The sequence below is a fragment of the Balaenoptera borealis genome (genome assembly GCF_965194805.1).
Source record: "Balaenoptera borealis genome assembly, chromosome: 11".
Taxonomy (NCBI): Eukaryota; Metazoa; Chordata; class Mammalia; order Artiodactyla; family Balaenopteridae; genus Balaenoptera; species Balaenoptera borealis.
This window is the reverse complement of record NC_138868.1, coordinates 98,603,445-98,622,331: the sequence shown is the minus strand read 5'-3', so window position 1 is coordinate 98,622,331 and position 18,887 is coordinate 98,603,445. Positions and strand designations below refer to the sequence as shown.

The following is an 18,887-nucleotide window of genomic DNA, read 5'->3' as shown; positions in this document are numbered from 1 at the left end:
AGCAAAGGGTCTTGTGGTTGTCCTTATCTTTCTTTCCTGCAACCCCATCAAAAACAAAACCACCTTCAAATCTAGTTTATTAGTAGAGTTGGTTACATTCAAAGGCTGTGGCTTGTTAGATGTTTTTTCTTTAGAGACTAAGCCTCCACCTACTGAGGAGACAAGGCATCACCAAGGCCCCAAGTTTAGATAAGTCTCTGAGTCTCTGCCCCTGCAGTTCAATCCCCTGGGTAATCACCCCCCAGGTAGCAGTGAGAATGGGGCACTGAGGGCTGGGATGTAGGCACGGGGCACCAGCAACCCAGGCACCTGTGCCCCACAGACCAGTTAGTGGGCATCATTGAGCTGCCGTGCAACATCCAAGATGTTCTTGGCTCCTTTGTTCAGCAACAAGGTGGCCAGGCTGATGCCCAGGCTCTCAGCAGCCAGCTGGGCTCGTCGTGGAATGTTCCGGGCAGTGATGCCCACCAGCTGTGGATCATCCTCAGGGCCATCTTCATGCTGGGCAAGGCAAGGAGGGTAGGATTTGGTGAGCACGAAAGGGGAAGTAACATACAGACGTGTTTTTTACCCTCTCCGTCACCCTCCAGCCTTGGCACCTGGGCAGGGACATGGATGGTGGCCTGCATGGTCTCTTGCATGCTATCTGCGCCATTCAGACTCCAGACTCCTCCAGTCAGGTATAGCTGGGAAAGAAAACAGTTGCCTCAGCATATCGTGAGAGGGAACTGCTTAGAAACCTGGGCTTTTCTTGCTGGCAGCTCAGGATGTCCCTTCCCTGCCCTCCCACCCATCTTCCCCTGCTTACTTGCCCATCCTTCATAGCTGTATGCACCGCCACTGGCACACTGCAGCCTCCTTCCTGCAACAAGTTCCCCCTGTGAGCTCCAAGGACCCTTACCACCACCCTGTACCCAGAGTCCTCAGAGATAACAGACCCCTCTAAGGACATAACTGAAAATGAGGTAGCGGCCCAGACCTGGGTCCTGTCCATACTTTCAAGGATGAGTTACCACTAAATACAGAGCAATAATTTGAGAAATCTCCCCACTGCCCTTCCCAGCTCCCCAGGTACCCACCCCTCCACAAGAGCACAGGCCCTACCAGGTGCCTCAGGAAGGCCCGTTCAGCAATGCAGCGAAGCAAAGTCTCAGGATCATGCAACACACCCACCAGATCCAAGATGTCCTGGTCCTTGGCTCGAACTTCCACTCCCAGAGCCCCCTGATGGAAAAATAGACTAAGATATCAGGGCCAATCTTTCCCCAACCAATGGCACTAAGGATGGGAACCAGCCTACTTCCACCTGTTTGCCAGGTCCTTTTGGGCCAGTAGCCTCCCAAGGCTTGCCCCTCCCTGGGAATGTTCTTGGTTGAAAACAAAAGAAAGAGACACATCAACACACGGCTTCCCTGGTCAAGCATACCTGACCCACAGCATACATGCACTCCTCAGGGTGCAGGATCTGTGGGGGCAGAAGAGGCAGTCAGAAGGGTGGAGGTGGGAGTGCCTAAAAGCACACAGCAGTGAGATCGGGCTTTCCTAGCATACAGAAGGGCTGGAGAGGCAAGAGTGGGAGTTTGGCCTCTGATCCCCAGTCTTCCCAACCTGGGACTCATTTCCAGCTTGCACTGTTAGAGGTGGGTATTCAAAAAGAGAACACAGGCAGGAAGGAGATGGAAGATCAACTGGGGAGGGAAGAGGGGCAGGCCCTACCTGCCCCACCCGGTTCTGCCAGCCCATGCGCTGCAGGCCAGCTGCGGCCAGGATGATGGCACTGAACTCCTGCAGCTCATCCAGCTTCCGAAGCCGTGTGTTGAGGTTTCCCCGCTGTGGAGAGGCGCTAAGGACCACAAGTTTTGGGCAGTCTGGAGCCTTATGCTGTTCCCTTTGCCTGAGTCTCTCAATCTGCTAACTTCTCACCTTTGAGTTTTCAGCTTAATGACAACAGCTAACACTTACCTCATACTTACTACATGCCAGACGCTGTTCTAAAGTGCTTTAGATATGTCAATTCATTGAATTTTCACAACCCTATGATGTAAGTAGTAGTATTATCATCTCCATTTTACAGATGAGAAAAATGATAGAGAGGTTTTAATTTATTTAATAACTTGCCCAAGGTTACAAGACCTCTGAGAAGCCTTCCCTGACTCTCTAGTCTGTGTTTAGATGTGCCAGCTAGAAGCTTCCAGAGAATTCCCTACTTTGCACACTGGAGCACTTAGCAAATACTATTTTGAAAATCAGTTTTACAAACATATAACATTGTAAAAATCAAAACAATATAGTGGAATATAAAATAAAAATGGAGTTATGGTTACCAAAGGGGAAAGGGGATAGGGGGAGATAAATTAGGAGTTTGGGATTAGCAGATGCAAACTACTATATATAAAATAGATAAACAACAAGGTCCTATTATATAGCACAGGGAACTATATTCAATATCTTGCAATAAACTACAATGGAAGAGAATATGAAAAGGAATATGTATATATATGTACAACAATCACTTGCTATACACCAGAAACTAACACAACGCTGTAAATCAACTATAATAAAACAAATTTTTAATTATTTACATTTAAATTAAAATGGAAGCACCCCCCCCCAACCCCCCTCCCTTGATGTAATCATTATTCAGTATCACTCTGTACTATCAATGCCTGGTTGTCTGTCTCCAGAACTAAAATGTAAACTCTGTGTAAGCAGGGACAATGTTGATCTTGCTCACCATATCCCCAGTGCCAGGCACTTGCCTGGGGCTAAGAAAACATGAAAGGATTATGAATGAATGGATGGATGGATGGATGGATGGATGGGAGGACAGGCAGTCCACTGCATCCATGGTCCACTTCCTCTGGAAGCGCCTTCCACTCTCACAACTCCCAGGGCCCTCTGGACCTGGTCTTCCTCCTTGGCTGCTGCCTCCTCCCTCCGCTAAAAGGATACAATACTCTTGAACTCCAGATGTGGGAACTTTCTCTGCAGCTGGGCCGCTCTCCGCAGGGAGCTAGTTCCCACCACGCTGCTCAGAGAGATGATTTAAAATGAGATTTAACTAGGCAGGCACTGTTCCTTTCCTCCTCCTCCCACCCCTCCATCTTCTGTGCACATCCCACCAAGATGCCTATCCAGGTCCCACTCACCTCTTCTCTGGCAAGGTTTCTAGGGTCTTCCCAACAAATTTTGGGTGAAAGACCACAGCATCATAGGGGCTCTCCCGCCTGGGGATGGAGGGAAAGTCAGAGAATAAGGGAGAGATCTCGGTTCAGGTCACTTCCAGGCTCTCTCAATAGTCAACTAACTGGCATTTTCTGAGTTTTCTGCCATGCTTGACACTCCTCAGGGCAGGGGAGACAGCCTAGAGGCAGAGGGCCAAGTCCCAAAGGGAAAAGTCAAGGTTAATATGATGTCTACCCCGTGCCGAGGCCCCCTGACTGGCAGGACTCTTACTTGCAGATGGCTCCGATGGTGAAGCCAGGAGGAAGCACCGTGGGCAGGTCCTTCAGGGAGTGAACAACCAGGTCCACTCTAGAGAGACGGCAGAGAGGGAAGGAGAAGGGGTCTGAGCAGCACGTCCCCAGCCCTTCTCCACCCACTCCTGCCTGTACGTCACTGGCAGAGCCTGGAGCAGTTCAGGAAGCAGGCCTTTCCGAGACCTTGGGTCCCAGAGACCCGCTCCCCTCCTACCCTCCCTTTCATCCCCCTGCCCCAGCCAATCCTGTACCCCAGGCAGCCAGATGGCTCAGAACCAGGACACTCTCCTTTTCTGAGGCCTGAAAAACTCACATATGAGCCCCTCTCTAGCCTATACAAGCGTTTAAGCCCAACAGTCTAGCTGATACCCAGGTCTGATGTGCACTGGGGTCCTAGCGAGAGCCTGGGAGGGCGCCATGCTCCCTGCTTTCACTTACTCATTCCTCTCCAGCGCGTGTTCCAGCTCCTTGGTAAACAGGCTCTTCTCTCCAATCTGCCAGGCAAGAAAGAGCCTCAGGGTGAATCTTTTGGGGGAAGGAAAGAGGAGGGGGAAAAGGGTTGGATGGAAAATGTTGTTACCTTAGAGAGAGCAGTATCAAGAATCTTGTCCCCTGTGGTGGACATAGCAACTGAGGAGAGAATCAACCAATCTGATGTTCAGTGATCAGCATTTATTGAGCCCCTACTGAGCTCAACACTTGTGCTAAGATTGTTGGGCACATAAGCCCCAGTCCCTACCCTCTGGGAATGTACGATCTAGGAGGAAGACTAGACGTAATCACAAAAAGACCCAAAGCAGATGTTAAATGCCAGGCTAGCCCAGGTAGTCAGAGCTGGAGGTGTTTAGAGGAGGACAGGGCCCTCCAAACTGGGGACAGCCAAGAAGAATTCTCAGAGGCAACAGGACCAGGCTGTGGTCCAAGACAAAGCCAGAAACACTGTGTTCTCCCCTCCAGGGGTTAAAGGCTTCCCATTAGCTTCCATTCCTGTCCAGAAAACTCACTGATTTCAAACTGCAGGCCTGGGTATAAGGTTTTCAGCGTTGCCACCACACTGTCCGTCTGTATGCGGGCCAGCTGGGGGTAGAAATTCAGGTTAGTCCTGTCCTCTGGCCACTGCCCTAAGGTCAGACCCTCACAGGGTCAGGGAGATCCTGAAGGGACTGGAATTCAGAGAGGGGATTGAATGCCCACCTAGGAAGGGGAGGGGTCTGGCCTGGGAGTCCTCTGTACCCCAACTTCCCAGCCCAGGGACTATCTCTTTACAGAATGCAATCTGTCATTCTGCATGGGATTTGATACTCAGTCACCCCATTTCCTCCATCCCCGAGCTGCTGAGAACGCTCTGGGCCCCCCAACTTATAATACTGTGAACACAGAAGTCTTCTGACAAACCTCCTCCACCCCGGTACTTGCACTCACCTGGCTCTTGCGGGTACCCACGCGAATCACTCTCATCTTTGAGCTGTTTTCTTCCTGCAGAAAAAGTCCCCAGGTCACAGTCCCTGCTGCTCTTTGTGTTCCTCAACACCTTGTCCAAGAACCAGAATCACTGGCTTGGAAGAAAGGAACCTCAGCCCCTGGCCTGTGGCCAGCTGAGCCTCAGAGTGGGGAAACACTCCCCTGCCCAAGACTGGTCCCTTTACCTTCCCCAATACCTTCTGCCTCCTCAGGGATCCAGAGAAGCAGAGACCAGACAGAAGTAACAGTAGGACCTGCTGTTGCTGTAATGACCAGGACACTAAGCCCTGAAGCCCAGCCAAGCTAAGGCAGCAGGAATGCTGCACTCAGCCAGGTGGGTAGAGAGATAAGGTCTATCAGTCTGGCCCCAGGGAGGGTGGGGCCAGCAGCAGGCAGGGGCAGGACAGCTGGGGCCACACAGGGGAACGTGAGCTGAGTCACTGAGGACAAGTTCAGCATCCAAAACAGAGCGGCACTTGAGAAAGCTTCAGTGCCACCTAGATGCCGTAAGAGCTACCCTACAGCTGCCGCGCTGTGGATCCCGTAATCTGGACGGAATGCATACGTAAAGGACTGGGGTCGACAGATCTGACATATAGTCCTGCTCAGCCTCTTGGCTGGGTGACCTTGAACACATCATCTTATTTGTTCATCTATAAACCTGTTTGTTCATCTATAAAATGAAGAAGTTTGCACTCAAGTATCTTCTGCTTTTGATATTCTGTAAGACTAAGAGGGTGAGCTGTCTAATGTCCATTCACCTAGAATGTGGCCTCTGGTTTCACCACAAAGGAAATATTAGGATGTCAGAGACCAAGCCAAGAACTCAAAGGGACATGCCTCTTCCTCTTGCCAGGGCACCTTGGACAAAGGTATTCAGTGCCAAGCAGGCAGAACTGGGTTCTCCAGTCTGAGGTCCTATTTCTTCCCAGATCAGACAGTGGCCACTACAGATACTATCAACTTTCCCTGTTCTGGGATCTTCATCCGACAGAGTTCTTCTGCAGTCAGGTATCTGGGGCCTCTGTTGCTGGAGGAGGTGACAGCTGGCTGCTCTTGGACTCTAGTCTACTCCATGGCTATCACTTCTCCAATAAATAAACCCTGGGGGACCCTAAGCAAATTAGGTTAGGTTTGAAATGCTAAACATGGCAACTAAAATTCTGGGCCACAGGGAGCCCACAGAAAGGAATCTAAGGTCCCAGAAACTGCTATGTTCAAACAATCCCTTAATTTCATTGATTCTGCACAGCATATTCAAGTCAAATTGTTCCAGTAAAAAATTCCTTATTGAGCATATATATCCTAGAGCTATTGCTTTTAATCTTCATAACAACCTATCAGGTAGACAGGGCAGGCATCTCTGGAACTATGTTACAGTAGCAAAGTCTGGCTCTGAGGAGCAAAGTGACTTGCCCAGGGCCACAGGGTTAATCATGGGTAGAGAGCTGGAATCCAGATCTTCCTACTCCTAGCCCAGCACTCAGGAATGTCAGCAATGGCAGAGAATCCCACTCCTTACCAGCACATAGGTCAGGGAGAGATAGGCAGCTGCCCCACTCCTTTCTTATCTCAGGCTGACGTTGGCCTCATGGGCTCTGCAGTTTGCATCTGCACAAGCCCAGAGCTGGGACCCCAGGCTAGGAATAGGAAGGCCCAAGGGCGTCCCCCGTCCATGGTAGTAACCCAATGATGTGTCTCAGCTGGGGACTTTTGAGTGTAGGCTGGGGCTGGGTGTCCATTAGAAAAAAAGGGGAGAAGGTGCACTTCCAAGACGTTTGTGTGCAGTTCGGAGACTTCGAGGTACATTCTCCTCTCTGGATCCAAAATGGAACGCTTCCCCAAAGTGGCCGAATCTCGACTCGGACCTGTCTCGTGTGAAGGGATCCCGGGGAATAGCACCCTGTCTCGTGCAGACGAATTTTCCTGTGTTGGGTCACTACATCTAGAGCCGTGGAAGCCATGCCTCATGGAATCCCATCCAGATCCCCGCAGGAACGGGGTTGCGTTTCAGACAATCCATCTGCTCTTAAGTCCGCCCCCACCGCTCACTGATTCCCCTAAGGGCAACCCAGCTACTGGCCCTTTAAAAACTATTCGAACCAAAAAAAAAAAAACAGACGGATAATCGTCCCGACCAATTGACGACGGAGAGTGGCAACTTGGGGCCAATCGTGGCACTGCTAGTGCAGAAGACCGAAGTTGCGAAGGTCACCGGCTCAGGACTCACCGCCGTTGCGGCCGCGTCGCCGTTACCAGACATGGCTGTGCGCGGGAAGTAGGCCGGGAGCTGCTGCCAATGTCCTCCGGAGTCGGGCAAGCAGAAGGCCCCGGCCGGCCGGGCACTGGGCGCACGCTGAGCTCGCGATCCTCCGGCAACCACACACTCCCGGCTCTGCTAAGGGCCTGCGTCACTTCCGGCCCCGCCCCACAGGGGCTGGACCTCCCCTGGGCGGGAATTAGAACGATTGCGACAGAGAAGACCTTACCTTGGGTTACCGCCCCTACTCCCCCAGGCTGACCCCGGTCTTCCCCGTTTGAAACCCAGGCCCACCAGCTGTTCATTTTTACTTTTACCTAGCCAGGAATACCGATGGTCAGTGGCCAAGGTATGCTTCCCGGATTTATCCACAAAGTAAGTTCTTTGCAGTCCCTCCTACCGCCACCCAAGGGAACGTCAATAAACCAAAAGTAGGCGTGCCGAGAGGAAAAGGATATTAACCCTACAACGCGGCGTCGGAAGTTAAAGGCTACTTGAGCAACTTACCATGCCCCCAGGCTGCATTCAACGTCTGCAAATAAAAGAGGCCTGCTTCTGAAAGCTAGTCACCCAGAATTCCACAGCTTTATCTCCTTAGCTGTGGCACAAGCAATTAGTGCAGCTTATGTGGTGCTTCTTCTGCTACAACCCTGAAGTAGGCAACTAAAGACAAATAACTGAAATGGGAGTGCCAACACATTAGTGTTAGTGGGAAAACGGCTTGTGAGTAAAAGTGCTTTACCCATTAACAGTACTAATAACCACATATTAACCACTTTCAAAAAACTGGACACCTGTCATCCATACCAGCCGGAGGGCTACAAGATTCCAGGCTTGACTTAACTCTGTTTCAAAAGCACCTGGTATTCGCCAGAGATGTTTTGCAACTGAGCTTTAAGAGATATGCAGTGGTCAACAGCCCCGAACCAGCTCTGACTTGACCACAGGACCTGCTGGTGTCCTAAAGCTACCTTTGCTTCATTACCATGCCAAGATCCCCGCCCAAGGGGGATATTTGTACTCTGCTAGGCGCAATTCCTGCCGTGTGGAAGACTGTGATGCCCCAGCTCCCCACCCCCCGAAATCTCTGCCCCTTTCCTAGAGCCCTGATGACATGTCTGCCTCCTATCCCTTAAATTCTCTTACTGCCCTCCCTTGGGGGAGAAGGTGTCTTTAGAGCATGTGCTCTCCCTTCTCCATTCCTTGATCAATGAATAGTTTCTGCTCTGCTATACCGAACATGGTTTTGTTTCACTGGAATTTGCAACTCCAGGCAAAGGACCCACTGAGGGGGTCACTGACCTCTTGGGGACCAGTAACACATCCATTGATTGGCTCCTTTGACTTTCATAACAGCCGTACTAGAAAGATGTTGTAATTCCTCAAGTACAGACGAAGAAACTGAGGTTCAGAGAAGGTTCAGAGTTGCCCTAAGTGAAACTAAGAATCAAGCTCAGGGCAGCTGATCCAAAGTCTGTATTCTTAGCTGCTACCAATGTAGTGTACTCTATCCGCCTCTTCTAAATACTACCTAAACCACAATGTCTAAGTTACTTCTTTTAATTAAACAACCCCATAGGAGCAATTTTCCAACGGGCAGTGTAACCCCAATTACACGCAGACACTTAGCAACACAAACTTCAGCTGACAACTTCGAAGGGGGAACAAAATGTTTCAATAAAGGCCCTTTTATCCTGCTTATCATCTGGTACTGAATACAGCAAGACACCAACCCACCCATTATGAAGGCAGGCTTGAAAGCCCAAGGCTCCCCACCAGAATCTGCCTCCAGCTTGAATACTCTGTCCATACAAGAGCCACAGAGACCAGCCACACTATAGAGCCGAGTCCTCAGTCCGGGCTGCTCTTGGGGCTCAGGCCTCAGGCCTTTGCAGAGGTTCTTCAACTGAACTCTACTAGATGCCATAGGCCCCACTCATTACTGGAATGAAGTCTCGTCAACATCATCTTTAAGGAACTCTGTAGGAAGCGAAGGGGAGCTCTAGGAGAGCAGAGGGAAAGAAGTACATTTTGCACAGTTAAGAATCACCAGGAAGTCCCCAGAATAAATCCTTCAACCCCGAAATCATTATATGCTTTTATTTATAGACTCTGGGAGCCAGGACCCAAGCACAGCCTGGTGCTCTTGGATAGAGAATAAAGCCGCTATTGTCCAGACTCTGAGGTTGCTGAGGTGCCCTCCCCCTCTGGTCTGGAATGATCTACACTGCTCAAAAAGTCAACAGGAGAAATGGCAGGTTGGCCGAAGAAGGAGGCAGGAAAAGAAAGTCCCCTTAAGTCCTGAGGGCTATGGCATCAGATGAGAGCAGAGTCCTGGGCATGTCTGCCTAACTCCTGTGCAACAGCCCTGTCTCTATCCCCCTGTGTCCCTGCTGCTGGGCCTCCACCATCACACCCCTCCCACTAGCCGCTTAAGTGCCCCTCCTGGCGTGTATGAGCAAGTCCCTCTGCAGCCCGGCCTCCAGGCTCGCAGTCAGTCGGGCTGTGGGCGGGTCGGTCAGCAGAGTCAATTTGTTGAAAACACCTCGGCCAAAGTAGTCAGCAATCACAGAGAAGCTGTCGTTGGAGCACTTGAGCTGCAGGGAAAGAGAAGAGTTGCGAGTCAAAAACCCACAGGACGGGCTTCCCTGGTGGCACAGCAGTTAAGAATCCGCCTGCCAATGGAGGGGACACAGGTTCGAGCCCTGGTCTGGGAAGATCCCACATGCCGCAGAGCAACTAAGCCTGTGCGCCACAACTACTGAGCCTGTGCTCTAGAGCCCGCGAGCCACAACTACTGAAGCCCGCACACCTAGAGCCCACGCTCCACAACAAGAGAGGCCACCACTTAAGAATCCGCCTGTCTGTGCAGGGGACATGGTTTCAAGCCCTGGTCTGGGAAGATCCCACATGCCTCAGAGCAACTAAGCCCATGCGCCACAACTACTGAGACTGCGCTCTAGAGCCCGTAAGCCACAACTACTGAGCCCACGTGCCACAACTACTGAAGCCCGCGCGCCTAGAGCCCGTGCTCCACAACAAGAGAAGCCACCGCAATGAGAAGCCCGCGCACCGCAACGAAGAGTAGCCCCCACTCAACGCAACTAGATAAAAAGCCCGCGCACAGCAACGAAGACCCAACGCAGCCAAAAATCAATCAATCCATCAAAATAAAACAGAACACCTCATTCCATCTCTTTAAAAAAAAAAAAGAGAGAAGCCACCGCAATGAGAAGCCCGCGCACTGCAATGAAGAGTAGCCCCCGCTCGCCGCAACTAGAGAAAGCCTGTGCACAGCAACGAAGACCCGATGCAGCCAAAATAAATAAATAAAATAGATACATTAAAGAAATAAAAAACGTTTTTTTAAAAAAAAAACCCAGGGGAGGAGGAGAAAAGAACACCAGTCCCCAGCGCTCACCACCTCCCTGGGGGAGGGGGAGTCACGTCATCCCCACCTGGTGCTGGAACTGATCATGGAGATCTCGCTTCTGTTCCTGGGCCCGAATCATATCCATGACCTTGCGGTTTTCAGGGAGGCAGGTGGGGCAGTCAGCATCACTTTCTGAGTAACTCTCAAAGCAGTGCTGGTGGAAGGAGTGGCCGCAGAGAAAGTGGACTGAGGGCAACTCCAAGGCACTGTTACAGATGCTGCACTTGGTCTTCTGGAAAATCTTCGGACTACACGCAAGGGAGACCAGAAAAGAGTGGCAAAAAGTGAGGGCAGGGCCAGGAACCATGTGGAGAGAGAAGGCAGTTGGAGGCAATGAGGAGAGAGAGGTCCCCGTTAAGGAACTACGAGGCCCTGCTCTTCTTACCACCTAAAGGGGGTCACAGGAGGACCCCACGCTGGGCCTGCGGGGAGTCTCAGCACCCTCCCAGCAGGTCCATCCAACCCAAAAGTACCTGCTACAAGATAATATCCTCCAAAGCCCAATAAATCACGTTCTACGTAGTAAATCATTCTTTGGAATTCCTCCATCAAAACAGATGTTCAAGAATGAAATGCTCAAACACACTCCATACAATCCTCTGTCTTTGAAAAATGACACCCTGTGAAGAACAGTGTTATCTCCCGACACCTCCACAATTCTGGATGCCAAGTACCTCGCCTTCAGCTCCTGGATCTCCTGGCGGATACGGGTGGTCTCCTCTCGGTAGCGCCGCACCCGGAGCTCGTCCTGCGCGATCTGCTGGCTCTGCTTCTGCAGTTTTTGGACCAGGTAGTCCCGGATGACAGACAGGGTGGCCGTGGAGTTGTGGGCCAGGGTCTGCACCACTGAGATGGGGGTCCGGGAGGAAACAAGACCATGAACCAAGCAGCCCTCTGGGTAGAACTGAAGGGCCCCTGCCCGAGCCCGACTGTCGGCAGCCTGCACCCAGCCACCCTCCCCGTCCTCCGCAGTACCTAGAAGAGGCGGCATGAGGTTCTTGCTCTCGATGTGCTTAAGCACGGCCGCCACGTACTCCTTGCAGTCCTCCTCCTTGCGGGCGAAGTAGCTGAGTGCCTGTTCCCACAGGGAGGGCTCCTGCTCCCCGTGGCGCTCGCACACGGTGATCACCTGCCGGTACTGCTCGTGCTGCATGTGATAGTGCATGATCTGTTGGAACCTGCGGCCGGGGAAGGCACACGTCAGCAGCTGTCCCCCACAAGGGACTCGGCTACGTTCCCCTTCCCTGAGATTCCCCAGGCTCTTACAGTTTCCCCTGCTCATAGAGGTAAAGGACCCCATCCTGGAAGTCGTGCATCTGGCAGAGGACCAGGGCCTTGTCAAAGACATCACAGAAGCGACCACTCTTCAGTAGGGAGATGGCCTCTGCGTGAAGCTTCTCTTTGACCTAAAAGAGGAGGGTAGAGCTGCTGGACATCAGGGAAAAATGACAAGGCCTCTCAGGACCAGGCAAGTCAACTATCTCTTCCCCTCAGTCCAATTTCCTCTTCACAGGGGACCATTTAGCCCCCAAGGGTGAGGTGTTATTGGTCTAAAGAAAGCAGCAAGAGGCAACCAGGAAAGAAACGGAAGCAGTTTTTTCTCCAGCGCCTCCGGCCGCTTTGCCAGGTCTCACCTGCGGCTCCTCCTCGTGAGCCCAGTTCTGGAGTCGCAGCTCAAGGAGTGTGTCATAGATGCCCTGCGGGGAGTCAGGCTGCACCTCACTCATGTGCTCTAGGAAAGCTTTCAGCTCCCGCGGGTTGTTGGCAAAGATGGGGATGAACTCCTCTGAGTTGGCCTAGGACGGCAAGGGAGGAGAGGTGGCCGAGTGAGTGGGCTCGGTACTTGGGCTGCTAAGGTGATCCCTGCTGTCCAAAAGCCATTCTCCCTGAGGCCTCACCCTGCAGCCTGGAGCCTCCCTATCGCCTCGGCCTTCAAGGTTGGGCCGATAGTCAGTACAAAGTCCCTTCAGCAACTCGGTCGTCTGCTCTGGTATATGGTGCATGAGGATCTTGCCGTAGCGTTTCATGTTGCTCTCTGCCTGCTCAAAAGGCAGCTTGCCGATGTATCGAAGGGCTTCCTGATAATTCTGTGGAGAGGGAAAGGGCAGAATAAGCACGTGCTCCTGCCTCACCCACCGGGAAGCACTTTCAGCATCCCAGGGATGTCCTAGAAAAAGAACAGGGTCCTGCCCGTGTCAAGAGGCTCAGCTACCTTGATGTCCTCTAGCTGGATCTTCAAGTACCACTCGTGATGTGCATGGTTCTCAGCCAAATAGAGGGCATGGGAGTAGTAGCCAGCCTGCCGGAGGACCTTGATGGCTGTCTCCACATCAAAGTGGACTTCACTCTCACTCTTTGTCTGCCAGGGAGACATTAGACAAAACCAGTCATAGAGAGGCTGTGGTTGGGGAAAGGAAAGGAAATATGCATCTGATTCTAAGACCAGATTCTTAAGGCAATAAAAAAGTTGATGTTTTTTTTTTCTTTTTTGGCAGCACTGAGCGGCATGCAGAATCTTAGTTCCCGTACCAGGGATCGAACCCACGGCCCCTGCAGTGGAAGCGTGGAGTCTTAACCACTGGACCGCCAGAGAAGTCCTAAAGTTGATGCTTTTAAAGCACTGTAATCCTGCCTCTCCAAAAGTCTTCCTCTGCCTCTACTATTAGAGGGACTCGTCCGGGAACACAGGGCTTCCCTGGGCTTAGATACCACGAGAAGTTCTGGCATCAAAAAACAAGAGGGGTGGGAATTCCCTGGCAGTCCGGTGGTTAGGACTCTGCGCTTCCACTGCCGGGGGTCCGGGTTTGATCCCTGGTGGGAGAACTAAGATCTGGCAAGCCACGCAGTGCAGCGAAAAAAAAAAAAAAACCAAGAGAGAAAACAGAAGAAAACTCGCAAAAAAGGCTATTCCTCTTCCTAGTTTATAGACCAGAGGACTCTGGTCCCCAAATAAGGTCAGCTCTTCCCTGTCTCTGCAGCCCTGGTGGAGCCCCTCACGCTCAGTGGGGCCCTCACGGAATCCCCCGCCAACACCACCCTGCACCTTGATGAATTCCTCCAGCTTCGAGCTGTCCTTGAGCTTTGTGTAGCAGTTGAGCAGTAGGGTGGTGTGGTCGGCATTGGCCAGGGACTGCCGGTGCAGGGTCTGCAGGTAAGCCGTCAGGTTGTGGATGCGCTGGGCATCCAGGAACTTGCGGATCACATACGATGGCTCCAACTTTCCAATGGTTCTAGGGAGGCATATGCATCAAATAGCACTGGGGTCAGCGTACTTCTCAAACTTTTCATGTGCGTAGGAATCACTTGAAGATCTTCTTAAAATGCAAATTCTGTTTCAGCACGTATGGAGTAAGGCCTGAGATTCTGCAATTCTAACAAAATCCCAGGCAATATCGATTCTACTAGACCATGGACCACATGAGTAGCAAGGCTCCAGAGCACTGTTTCTTAAACTTGGCTGAAAACAGGAATTCGAGAGAAATTGGGAAAGAGCCTAGACAGGTTCTTAAGACCCCTTATTAATTTAAGAATTACTATTGAGAGAAGAAAGTGTGGAAGCAAGAGATGAATACCCTTTTCCCTTTAAAGAATCTTATCAAGGGCTTCCCTGGTGGCGCAGTGGTTGAGAATCTGCCTGCCAATGCAGGGGACACGGGTTCGAGCCCTGGTCCGGGAAGATCCCACATGCCGCGCAGCAACTAGACCCGTGAGCCACAATTGCTGAGCCTGCGTGTCTGGAGCCTGTGCTCCGCAACAAGAGAGGCCGCGATAGTGAGAGGCCCGCGCACCGCGATGAAGAGTGGCCCCCGCTTGCCGCAACTGGAGAAAGCCCTCGCACAGAAACGAAGACCCAACACAGCCATAAATAAATGAATAAATAATTAAAAAAAAAAAAGAATCTTATCAAAATGAGTATTAACAAAGGTCAAGTTCACATCTAAAATAACAGATACTCATCAGCTCAACTGCATGCTGGTCATGTAATATTTGACCCAAAACACTCCCTTTCCAATAAGGTATACTGTCTTCTCACTTGAGGCATCACAGTTTCTGGAGGAAAAAAAGACGGTTCACAGTGGAGTCCACCCTCCTTCCCCAAGCGCAGGTTTTAGCCTGTCTGGCTGCCTGTCCCTGCATTCACAGCTATATCCTAAAGCGCCTCCAGACTGACCGGATATACTGCTGGACAGCCCCATCATGGTTGCCCTTGCTGTAGAGATGATCCCCATACTGCATGAAGATCTGGGCCAACCCATCACTGTCCAGATGCTGGCTCTTGGCCAGATTAATCGCCATCTCGAATAGGTTCTTCTTAAACAGCATCTGGAAGGGAAGAGAGATTAGAAAACTGGAAGAAGCAGTCCTGAGAAGACACCTTCCCAGAACGCACCCACAACACACAAGGCAGACAGTTGTGAAGCCCCGATCAGCCTAGAGCTTAGACAGGGTGAGACCTCTCAGATACCCCCAAGAGCAACATCAGCTCGCCTCACAAGGTTCTCTGCAGGCAGGCAGAGTGGACCCTGAAAGTGGGTTCAGGCTCCCAGCCACTGCTTCCCTCTAAGGCCTCATCCCAGGCCACTGGCCTTGTAATCCTACCCTAAGGGAGCTGAGTAAGTGACCCAAAGGGAAGGAAACACCCTGGCCAAGGGACTTGGGGAGCCTGTTCCTAGAGCTGCGTCTGGGTGCCCACGGCCAGCTCTGGGAATCTGGTGGCCTTGCCTCCAGTTTGGTCTGTGTGTCCTTCTCCTGCAGTGCGTGGACCCGCCCATCCCGCGTCAGCACGTACAGGGAGCCCCACTCAGCAAGCACATCCACTACATCCTCAAAGACGGTGCTATAGGCTATGAACTTGTTGCACAGGTCATAGATGTTGAGAATCTGCTTGTCGGAGCTCTGGGAGTCCCTGCTGGTAAACTCTGACCTGTGTGGGAAAGAGAAAGACCCAGATATTTGTACCACCTCTGTCTCAGCTCCCCTCGATTTCCTTTCCTGTGACAACTTTGGTGCTGCCCATTCCACCCAGAACAAGACACCGCTTTGGCCCCTCTAGCAGCTCATCCTGTGACATTTAGCATGGCACTGGCAGTTGTAGGAAGAGAACATACAGACCTGGTCTTACCCTTTAGGATCCTATAATTAATACAGGCAACACATTGAAAAATTAACTACATTCCAACATCCATTATTTAATAAATAATTAGTGCCTGGTGCATGTAGGCCACTGAGCTTAGTACTGAATGAAAACTAACATCTGACAAGGATCACTTGCATCACGCTGAAGACCCCATCGCCCTTTCTGGTGGCTCAGAGAAAAAAACGGCCTGTCTTGCATCTCCCAGAACTTTCCAATTTCTCCACTACTCAGTCTCTTGTTCCTCTATCCAATTCATTTTGACCAAGGAGTAAAAATCCCAATACCAGGTCCCAAATTCCCTGGAGCATTCTAGCGCATCAGGGCTGCTCAGCAAATGTCTGCAGCAAAATCACACACTTTTCAGCAAAAAAAAAAAAAACATTATAACTGAGTCTAGGTGTAAGCACAATCTACCTAAAACCAAATAGGAGATTGACGGGATCCAGGCATTAGGAGTTTAAAATCAGGTTAATTCTGGGGAACAAGTTCAGCCCTCTCCCTTTTGCTTCTCCGTGGAGTCCTTACTTGGGAGAAACCTTCCGGTCACGGGAGACAATGACAAGGTAGCCTCTAAACCAGTGAGCAATGAGTTTATGGCCCTCAAAGGCGAAGCAGGGCCCCCGTTCATCAGGCTGGTACAAGTAGACACATTCATCCCCCGCCACTATGAACTGCAGGTCCTGAGAAGGGTCGCTTAGGGCTGAGCAGCGCAGGCCACAACCGTGGGTGTCCAACTCCACACGAGGGTAGTCCTTTCCAGAAACTATGTAGGACTGCAGGAAGTAAGAGAGGGGTTAACAGGCTCTCTTTGAGGAGGAGGCATCTAAGCCTTCCCAAAGGTATCTCCACCTACATATTGGCTCTCTCTTCTTAATTCTTAGCACCCTAAGACTTTCCCTGGCTGCTTGCCATCTCCATTAACCACCACCCATCTATTAAATATATAAGCAAAGACTACATTTCTTTCCTCTGTATATACTATCACTACTTACTACAGGTATTTAGCAAGTAAGAGAATTTTACTGCTTTATCCAAAAACCATTGCTGAAACAAAACAAAACTATTGCTGAGACTAAGCTGTTATAAATTAGGAGCACAGGAACCAGAGAAGTAAAGCAACTTGTCCAGTGTCTCTTAAGTTAATTAGGAGAAAAACTTAGGTCTTTTACTACAAGACCAAGAGTTCTTTTCCTAGCTCTAACTCTTCCCAGTCTCCTAAGTGAGGAAATAAAATATTAAGCTGGGCAAATGATTCAAGGTTGTATGATGAAAACTGCAGGAATTCTACCTCTTTTGTCAGTTCCTTACCCTAGCCCCCTGAGCAATGTTAAAGCCTTTCCTGCCTGCCCGTAACAGTGGAGGCCCTGGTCATACCTGAACATTCTCAGTTGTCACAACAAACAAGTGAGTGGTCTTTCCTGCTTGGCGAAAGGCCAGTCCGGTAACAGGATAGTTGCCCTTGTGCAAAATCTGGGTCTTGCTATGCCGGTCCCGAGTGATGTCCCCTTTGTTCAATGTAACACTGCCATCTGTGAAACCTACAGGAGAGCAAGAAATCGCATTTTATTGAGGCTGAATAGATCAGGAAGCACAGAAGGGGAAAAAGACTACTTGAGGCACTTGTTAGAAGTGACAATCTTTCTCCTCATACCCAACTTCTCCAGTGGTTACCATGAAGATCAGGACTCACTGACTCATTTTCAAAGAACAAAACTAAATGCTTTCCCATCCAGAACTTTAAAATCTCAAACGCATCAGTTCAGTACAAAATGGTCTCATGAAAACAGTGAAGATGAGCTGCAGAAGCAACTCTGAAGAAAATCTATAAAAAATCATGGGGTGTTAGCTTTGCCTTCTTTCTGCTTACCGATGGCCATAAAGTTGAGATTTTCATGGACAGTCAAACAAGATACAACAGTCGGCTCTGCCCCTGGGATGGCAGGGAAGATTCGAGTGCAGAGTGGATTGCCACCATCTCTCTTCTCCAGGTTCCAGATCTTTACCTGTGGACAGACCTCAGATGTGTGAATGCTAGTCACCCTCCAACAAACAGCCATTCCCAGGCTCCTGGGTCTTTCCTATTTCCTTTCTAGGACTCACCAGGGGGTTGATCCCCTCTTCATCCTCACCGACAGATGCCAGAATGTTGTGCTGCTTCAACTGGTACAGGTGTGTCACCCGTAGTTTGTAGGCCTGGAACCCGGTAAGCTGTAGGGAGCGGGGCAAGAACCAGATCTGGCCTTCCATGTGTGCAGAGTAGTCAAGGAGCCTCCTTTCCAAGGAGAGATACTTAAATTTAGGCCAGAACCCAAATAACAACTAACATACATACAACTCTTTAAATTTTTCAAGGGTTTTTCCACAGATTATCTTCTGGGAACTCCCCATCTTAAAAAGACTAGAAAAGAAAGGCCCGAGTTTAGTGGCAGCATTATGAAAAACAAAGCAGCAAACTCATGGCCTCATTTAACTCCTCCCCCACAATACTGGGCTGGGGAGATAATGACACCTCATATATTCATCTTTTAAAGCCAACTTGCATCCGTTCTTTTCATCGATCTTAAAGAAAACAAAAACAAAAACAAAAACAAAGCCTTGCCGAACTGTTAGTTTACGCCCCTTTTGCAGATAAGCAAATTGAAGCCCAGAGAGGTTAAATGACTCGCCCAGGATTGTTCGCTCAGTTGGCAACAAGTTAGAGAACGGACTTCCTCCTTTCTTCCCTCGGACCACAGAAGGAGCACTGGGCGCCCATCTAAAGGAAAGTGGCACGTAACACGAACCCCTCTGAAGGACAGATTTCATCCCAGCTGTATCTCTTCAGGGATTCGGGGAGGGAAGAGGCAGCTCCAGAGGAAGGATATCTCCAAAGACTAGGCTCCCTCGGCCTGAGTCGCAGACAGTGATGCCAGGAGGGAGGCAAAGGAACTTGGAAGCAGAGGGTCCAGAGGCAGGCGCAGCCCCGGGAGCAGCCCCATCATTGCCCAGTGGCTCCTTCACCAGCTCCTTGTCGAAGAAAACGAAGCGCCGCCACTGCAGGTAGGCCGCCATCTTGGCCGAAGGCCCCCGCCTCCGGTAGAGAGGTCACATGAGAGGAGCCGGCGGATCACGTGACCC

General features: G+C 50.7%; 2 protein-coding genes across 4 annotated transcripts; both read right to left on the bottom strand.

The window, feature by feature from the left end:
* Nucleotides 1-60: 60 nt before the first annotated feature.
* On the bottom strand, nucleotides 61-7,381 carry HMBS (hydroxymethylbilane synthase). 2 transcript variants are annotated; one of them, XM_082342159.1, is made up of 14 exons: nucleotides 7,171-7,378; nucleotides 4,902-4,955; nucleotides 4,484-4,556; nucleotides 4,060-4,109; nucleotides 3,918-3,973; nucleotides 3,457-3,534; nucleotides 3,150-3,227; nucleotides 2,953-3,028; nucleotides 1,717-1,830; nucleotides 1,427-1,465; nucleotides 1,105-1,224; nucleotides 809-862; nucleotides 600-686; nucleotides 61-501 (listed from the first exon to the last, which is right to left on the bottom strand). In XM_082342159.1, exons 1-14 carry the CDS (start codon nucleotides 7,201-7,203, stop codon nucleotides 328-330), a joined length of 1,086 nt encoding a protein of 361 aa, XP_082198285.1. In that variant the 5' UTR covers nucleotides 7,204-7,378; the 3' UTR covers nucleotides 61-327. The 2 variants fall into 2 exon arrangements, with proteins under 2 accessions (XP_082198285.1, XP_082198284.1); XM_082342158.1 differs by having other exon boundaries at nucleotides 61-686; nucleotides 7,171-7,381.
* Nucleotides 7,382-9,286: 1,905 nt separating this feature from the next.
* VPS11 (VPS11 core subunit of CORVET and HOPS complexes) lies at nucleotides 9,287-18,867 on the bottom strand. Of its 2 annotated transcripts, none has more exons than XM_082342127.1 (16): nucleotides 18,635-18,867; nucleotides 17,871-18,019; nucleotides 17,638-17,773; nucleotides 17,145-17,308; nucleotides 16,296-16,543; nucleotides 15,356-15,557; nucleotides 14,805-14,956; nucleotides 13,677-13,863; nucleotides 12,846-12,992; nucleotides 12,532-12,720; nucleotides 12,268-12,429; nucleotides 11,900-12,039; nucleotides 11,609-11,811; nucleotides 11,308-11,479; nucleotides 10,659-10,881; nucleotides 9,287-9,797 (listed from the first exon to the last, which is right to left on the bottom strand). In XM_082342127.1, exons 1-16 carry the CDS (start codon nucleotides 18,819-18,821, stop codon nucleotides 9,633-9,635), a joined length of 2,826 nt encoding a protein of 941 aa, XP_082198253.1. In that variant the 5' UTR covers nucleotides 18,822-18,867; the 3' UTR covers nucleotides 9,287-9,632. The 2 variants fall into 2 exon arrangements, with proteins under 2 accessions (XP_082198253.1, XP_082198254.1); XM_082342128.1 differs by having other exon boundaries at nucleotides 17,871-18,042; nucleotides 18,554-18,687.
* Nucleotides 18,868-18,887: the final 20 nt, after the last annotated feature.